General features: G+C 35.2%; 1 protein-coding gene across 1 annotated transcript; it reads right to left on the bottom strand.

Annotated features, from left to right (window-relative positions):
* LOC132564440 (uncharacterized) lies at positions 1-663 on the bottom strand. The gene is made up of 2 exons (XM_060229094.1): positions 555-663; positions 1-122 (listed from the first exon to the last, which is right to left on the bottom strand). Exons 1-2 carry the CDS (start codon positions 661-663, stop codon positions 1-3), a joined length of 231 nt encoding a protein of 76 aa, XP_060085077.1.
* Positions 664-8,011: the final 7,348 nt, after the last annotated feature.

Genomic DNA, 8,011 nt, shown 5'->3' with positions numbered 1-8,011 from the left:
TTATTTTGTTTTGGAAAAAAAGTAGCGGTAAAATTTATAAACACGATTATTACACGAAAAACTAAGAGAAACAAACATTCCTTGTAAACTTGAAATGTTTTCAAACAATATCAACAGAGTTTCTGACCGAACAAACATAGCAAAGATACTGACTATCCAGCTTAACCCCATCATCGAGGAAATCTTGATTAACAAAAATATGAAGTTTTTGTTAGCGTCAGTGCTGCTAGATATTGATGTAATTTTTATATAATGAATAATCAAAATAAACAATATAATATTACCGCACAGAAAAATCGAAATTGGGATTATGAAAGACAGAAATAAAACATAGGTATGTGAAATGAAACAAATCTTTCCCCCATACCATGTTTTCGTTGGTGATAAAAGTACATTTAATAGTTTTGTGCCTAAAACAATAGAAATGTTTAATATGAAACCAACACAACAATATTTTGAAGTTTCCCAAATTCTTTCCGATCTATTTATAGCTTTAAGACTTCTGATTTCTAAGTTAAAACGGAAAGAACAAATAAACATAAAAATAAATGTACCAACCCAAGCAAAATGATGCAAAACGCCGATCCATTCACACAATGCCCTCGCAACTTTGATCTGAGAAATTATTAAGAAAATGCTTTGTGAAAACAACAAGTAGAACATTAAAACAAACAACAGCTCCAACTTTCCCTGTCGAAGAAAAGGAATACTGCAATACTGGACTAGTGAGTAGACCAGTGATATAATTGATAAACATGTACATATCGTATTGACAATATATCTATAATATACAATGCTTTCATCGGTATAATTGTCATTTTGATACTTTGATAAAAAAGTATCTATACAAAGAAAATGATTTCCAGCCTTGAAGAAAACATCTTCAGATTTGATTATCGTTTCATTTAAGTAAAAGTAATGTTGATATGTTCTTTTATCAAGAAATTTGAAATCTGAATGATTATATTCCGAGTTATTATCTTGCGGATGTACCTTAACTGCCGGGCATGGTGGAGAAGCAATCTGTGGAAAATCATCAACGACATACAACGGATTTCTGAATGAGATATTGCATTCACAAAAACATTCCGAGACGGCATCTATATGTTGTATAAAAGCACTATTGGATAAATTTTGTCGATAGTTTTTGATCAAATTGATTACCACAGCCTTTTTAAAGTCACCAGAAACCTTACTTATGTTGATTTCCCGAAGAAAATGATGAACGTGAAAGACGGAACAAGGTTTCAAAGATGTCACGTGATATCCTTTTATGAATGTCGTTTCGCGCGCTAAAAAGATAAAGTCGGAATGTGAAGTATATGTACTATTGATGACATTTTTTAACAATGCAAAAATGTTTCCAATAAATTCATTGAACATTTCATCAGGCCTGACAACGAAGTTAGATTCAAATAAAAGATCCAATGCGATTCCTTTCGTGTTGTATTCAAGGGCGTTGCATCTACCACCTGATGGTTCCATGTCAGTAGGACAGAACAGGGTTTGACAGCCAATCTAATACAGAAAAAAATATGTAAGTTTCGTTTCCTACAGACCGTTACAACTACAATCATGACTTTCGTTAACTTACCATAAAGAACCCGATCCGACAGAAGCTATGGATAATAACATTTGATACTTGTACATGACAGTTTTTGAAGGACAGTGAATGTAATTTATATTGTTATAACCTTGTAAACTAGATTATTAGTTTTAAAAAGTTAATGTCATCTCCTTAAAATATCAATTTCATATTGAAAATGAAGTTTTACGTTTGTATTAAGAATAGAGAGCTCTTACCTCATTAGAGAGAAGTATTTCATTTTCATCACATTGCATCTTTCTTGCAGATGAATAGAACAAAGATGAAACATCTATTAGACTACTGATTGAGTTTCTGTTTGTTGCTCTCCCCGATATGTCTAAATCAAAACATATAAATGAATCTTGCTTTAGGGAGAATGGAGAGAAGAGGCTGTCGTTCATCAAGCATTGTAAATTCCTGAAGATTTTGTTTTCCGCCGGGAATTTAAACCAAAAAGGACTTAAGACGCGATTTTCACAAGATGTGTTGTTCACTGTTTTCAAAACGTTCCACAACAGATACCATAATCCACGGTGACAATACCGAATAACGATATGTTTTGATGGTTCAAATTGGTAATCGCAGGCTCTGCTATTCAATCTTTGCATAACTGCATCTTTTGGTGATGTTGAAAGTTCAAAGTCATAATAATTGAGATTGTTGAAGCAAGTTACATTCAACAACCATGGAATCCAATTGTGTTTATCGTGACATAACGCACAATGTCGATTCTTGAACGTTACATTGGTACTGATATCAAACACTGGTATCAGGCCGTGGAGGTCTACGTCGGTGTTAATTTCACATTGATACTTTACAACATTGTCTCCTTCCCATGATGCTGGACAAGATGACACCATGAAAGCACCTAATGGGTTTGAAATGTTCTTAGAAAATATGGGTTCACAAGTGGTCTCCGCGAGGAAAGGAATTCGAGACTTCTCAACCTCGTCTCTTTTTTTCAATATTTCGTTTGCATCAAAACAGCAATCGTCGTAATATAAACATAAGCTGTCACAGCGACAAAGGATATTGTTAGGACTTTTACATGACAAATACCTCGCAAGGCACCACTGACGAAATCCGGAAAAAATATCCATGTTCCAGTCTGGATACAATCCTGATGTTACGTAAAATAAGTTGAAAAGAAGCAAACTAAATTTGTAAAAACAAAAAGTATCCATATCTGTTTCAATAATTACCTTCAAACAATTTTACTTTGCTCTCTTCAATAACTCACGTTTTTGTCAAAAACTTCCGTTCTGGTTATCATTCCGTGTAATCCTAGAATTGAATTAAAACAACACATCGCTGGAGATATTTAATGTCTGTCCCACTTGATTTCGAATTCAATTAGTTTCCTGTAATTTTATACGTTGTGAGTGAAGTTAAATCGCGAAAAATCATGCAAAAGTCATAAAGCGTGAAATCAACACACACGTAGTTATCATAAAGCGTGAAATCAACACACACGTAGTTATCATAAAGTGTACAAGTCACTGCCTGTTTTATTTCTAATACAGCTATAAAATTAGTAGGAAACATATCAGTTTTACTGATTTGTATGAAAAATATCACTGCCGTGTACTTAGACCGCAAAGAACAATTTAATAAGGCTTTGACGAAGCACATTGTACGACAGTAACGATATTATGGCGCCGAGTTTTATCATCACCGTGAATTATTGCAAAATTTTCTACAATGGATATCTTATAAAAGAAATCGTGAACATCATCACCTATGTGTAACAGAGGTCATTATTTACTCGAATGTCTCCGCTATGGTTCGAAGTCATGACTTCCGGTTTACCATTCTAACACTTAGCAGATTGAGCTTAAGAGAAGTTCTCTCTAGTCAAGCGGTATATTGCTTGTGAAATGTACCAACAGGCTTCATTTAGGGATATTAATCCCAAGATGATGTCGAGTAGGTAGGGTGTAACGATTATTTGCTTTATTACAAGTGTTCCAACGTTACATATATTATACTGAAAGGTGTATAAAAATATTAAGCATTTGAGTACATTTCGTATCTTCTTCATACATTAAATATCGTAATTCTGGTTCAAAATTGAAAGTGGTGTTCAACAGAGGGGACATTTCCATAGAAATTCAAGATATTGTCCCCTCCATTGACATCTACTTTCGTCGTAGCAAAATTATTGACATCAAATTATTTCAATGAATACTGCAACATTTGACATGCATAAGTATACAGCGTTATCTTCATATTATATATATAACATTTGAATTTTTGGGGAAGCTAGATTTCCGATGACATTCAGTATCAAATTAATAAGAATTCACTTTTTGTTTGAATACTTGCCTTTTTCACGTATTGATATCGACTGCAAAATTATGAAGGTTCGATAAAAAATCGATTTCATTGAAAGTCTTGATGGCATGTAATGAGGCATCCCACTAAATACGCCGACTAGAAAGTTCTGTTTTTGTCTAATTTTAGGTGAATAGACAAGTGGCACAGCAATTCTAAAACAGCTAATTCATAACCCAAGCTCTTACAAAAATCCACACAGTTGGCTTTCGGTATGTAGGACACGGATTCAAATGGAAATGGAAAATCAGAACATGATATGTTCTACTTCGCATGGAAACCATACAAAAGCTAACTTTAAAATTTCTGAGTGTTAAAAAAACACACAGTTTATAATACGACAATGTAATGGTTGGAGGTCCATTGATTATTAGTCTCTTGATGGCTATTTCAAACCTTTATTAACGGATGCTTTAAATTTCGAGGCTGAGATATTTTAGTAAACTATCCCTACACCATTCAGCTGACAATAATGAGAACTTGTCCTTGCGATTCTTCCAACGCTTGTTTAAATCTTATCACGTCATCCGTTCTAGAGGTTTATAAAACTATTTGAAAACATAGTTCTAATGCCGAAACTGTTTTTTTATGTTTTTTTTTTTTTTTTTTACAGCTTGTTGACATTTCCCCCTTGTAGCTTTTGTCTTTCTTCATCTTCGCCAAAATATAGCCTATATCTTAAGACACTGACCATGTAATCTCTATATCAGATCAGAACGTCGATACTCATGCGTATGTGTCCCCAATGGACGTAGCTCCGACAAATGATACCATTTCTGTGGCATTTCTTTGTATATTTTCTATCATGGTCTTATCCTTCTGTTGGAATGGAGACCAAACAGCGGTCGCATACTCAAGAAGAGGTCCCACCAAAATTTTGTAGAGAGTTTCGAAGAAATCTGCATCTACGCAAGTGAAAGTCTTGAATATTACTCCCAGTATCTTATTTGTCTGATGCCGCAGAATTCACTTTACTGATAAATTTAGTTTGTCACCAATCACAACACCAGATTTGCTTCTTTTTCCAATTTCTTCAATCTGGTTACTAAGTTGTTATAACTCTAAATGAAACTTTCCTATGCTTACCCTTCAGATGTTCATCTTCATCCACTGATTTCCGGTCCAGTTAACAATGTTGTCTTTTCTGCGTTGTTTTGTTTGCTTTTAGCAAAGATGGCTGCCCGCGAGTATACAGTATTTAAGTGTCGTCTACAAAGAGTTTTATAAGCAGGTTATAGCTTCAGCTATGTTGTTCACATAGATGAGGAAATCCATTGGTTATAAGACGCTTCCTTTTGGGACACTACATATTACTGGCAAGCTATTCGAACTGTGACCATTTAGAATGACCTCCAGTTCAATACTAGGTCAAGATGTTTTGAACTAAGTAGTTTACCGTTACTTCCGTACTGTGTATATAACAGAAGTCTGACGAACTTTGGCGATGGCTTTACTAAAGTCTTAGTAGATAACATATGTATTACGACAGTAACCCAGTGTTCAAGGAACTCCAGACATTGAATGGTACAACAGCGACATATTCGAAATCCGTGTCGTTCACATGGTTGAATGATCTTACGAGGCACAAATGTTAGTTAAACCAAGAGGCCGATAATCTCTAGAACCATTCATTTGGCCCTTTTTGAAGACAGAACAAGCATTTGCCTTGTTGCATGAATTAGCTAGTCTCCCTTCCTGAAGTGATTTAGAGAAGATGATGGCAAGGATTCCTTTTATTTTGTTGTCTGTTTTTGCAATTACACGTGGTAGTGGGTGGATGTTATCAGATCCATGAGACTTTTGGGGGTTAATTTTGGACATGGCCACCGTGAAAGTATTCCTAGTAATTGGGATATTCTCCAGTGGCATTTTATTGACTCTCAGCAAAGAATAGAGTGGTGACAATCGAGGTATCATCCCGCGACAAAAACGCTAGTAGAGTAGTTATTATATTAGTTGGTGTTAATGATTGTGAAAGTCGTTTTTATCCTAAAGAGGATAAACTTTCAGTTTGGATTTATTCTAATAATGTGCGCCAAGTCCGTTCCATGTTAGTATTCTGAGTGTGTGATGGTACGGACAATCTGATTTCTGGTAGTCTTGTCAAAATATCACTGCAGTTTTGACGCGTTCATAAATAAGATAGATCTAAATATTCGCATGGTGTATCATCTGACAATCTTGAAAAGAAAATAGGCTATTCCTCATTCTATCCTCGTACGTCGGCCATCCCTGGATACCTTATCCATTAGTGGAGAACGTTGTTGGGGAAAATAGATTCAAATTGATTTCTTAGTGATCCAAGATGTACCCCGAAAGATATATCTTGAACGGGGATTCTGTTGGATCTTCATTAAGTAATCTACATACCCGCTTTTGTTCAGGTGATCTCAGGTGTACAATTAAGAAACTGAAACTATTGTTGTCTCTTTGGTTAACAATTACTATCAGACTACTTTCATATGTGAGTCAACTCTCCCTTCCGTCAACATTCTCGCCCGTGAGTTTCACCGTCAGCATTTAATGCATTCAAGAATAAAAGAACATCGCCAAACTCTAAGTTTCGCCTTTGAATTGCTGATTCGACAAAATAAACTCCAACTCCTACCAATTAAACGTTCCAACGAGAATTCATAAACAGCGTTTTCTAAACTTGTAATACAAATATAGAGTGTTTCTACCAAATCATTATAAAATCACGACTGTGTAAAAGTGCTTGGCTGCATTCAACAGCAGATCATATTTCGAAAACGATATTTCTAAAATGCACACTCTAATGACACTCATCTATAGCCATTTTTGAGTTCACGTCAACCATCCCTGTGAAGTAGTCTCTGTCGAGTTCGCGGTTCGGAGGGGACACATCAAGATGGCGTCGTGTAAACTGGACACTTATCCGATGGACTTTAATGCATTTATCTGGTGCTCGAGATACATGTTTACTGAACCTTTACAAACACACTTCCATCATATGCTTTGATCAAAAATCGAGCTTTATATGTGAAATACTGGGTATTTGAAATACGCACGTGGAATCGTAGATGCCATGATGTGAATTTTCCATTTTGGGATAGAAACTTCCCTGCGTCTCCAACCTATCGTGTTAACATTTCGCAGTTGATTCGATTTTCGTGCAAGAAGTTGACAACCGAGGTTACGAAAAGATACAGGTTGGTTGAGATATGAAACTGGACGTGTTAGATGCTCGTTAGTTTGCCTGTTGGTTCTGTTGTTGTATACCATGTTCTCATTGGAAAACGTGACATGACTTATTTGGATTGGCCAAGATTTACATGGCGGGTGTCATCGATAAAGCAGAAGACATTTACTCTTCCGGAACACCAATACTTAGCCTCCTTGTACTATAACAGGAGTCTGCGTGTAGATCTTTCTTTCGTTCAAATTTTGCATAAGGTTTTTTTTTGTTTTTTGTTTTTTGTAATTTACGTTTAGATTATGATAATGTTGACATGTTGGTATTTCTTTATTCTTTTAATGCGGAGTCGTCAAAACCATCCAATCTTGCTGTGTGAAAGAATAATATATTTGATTTAATGCATACTGTATATCACAACAATGTATAATTGTATTGTATGATGAGAGTATTGATTGTATTGTGTAATTTCTGTATCATTTGTGTAATGTTGACTTCTAAATCATTGTAAAATTGTTTGGATTGTTTTGTTTGGTGCGTGCAATATTGCCTGATATGATACATCATGAATATGATGTGTGTGTGTGTGTGTGTGTGGGTGTGTGTGTGTGTGTGTGTGATGGTGTGTGTGTGTGTGTGTGTGTGTAATACTGTCTGTATGTTGACGTCTTGTCGAAGGTGTGCCCGAATGATCAAATAAATCTTGAAATCTTGATAATCTGAGAAAGAAGCCCTGATTTTTGAAAATTCAAGTAGATCCTATGTGTTATATGTATATATATGATAAAGTCTAAAGTTTGCCAATACTTAGAATTACAGATGAAGTATCCACTTTGTTGCAAAACTTTTCCCACTGAATTAATATCCTACTTTAAACATTGTGAAGGTACAGTTGTCTATGTGTTGTGTCTATATGGGTTTCTGTGGTAACGTCT

This window comes from Ylistrum balloti, unplaced genomic scaffold (genome assembly GCF_031769215.1).
Source record: "Ylistrum balloti isolate Yb309-2 unplaced genomic scaffold, AGI_CSIRO_Ybal_v1 Utg372280, whole genome shotgun sequence".
In the NCBI taxonomy this organism is placed as follows: domain Eukaryota; kingdom Metazoa; phylum Mollusca; class Bivalvia; order Pectinida; family Pectinidae; genus Ylistrum; species Ylistrum balloti.
Note: the sequence above shows the minus strand (reverse complement) of the source record. Positions and strands in the feature narration are given on the sequence as shown.

Excerpts from the sequence above, each read along its gene's own strand:
- LOC132564440 (XM_060229094.1), bottom strand. The coding sequence starts at position 663 with ATGTTCTACTTGTTGTTTTCACAAAGCATTTTCTTAATAATTTCTCAG. Across the intron at positions 123-554 it reads GCATCATTTTGCTTGGGTTG|AAACTCTGTTGATATTGTTT; the intron begins GTACATTTATTT and ends TTGTTCGGTCAG.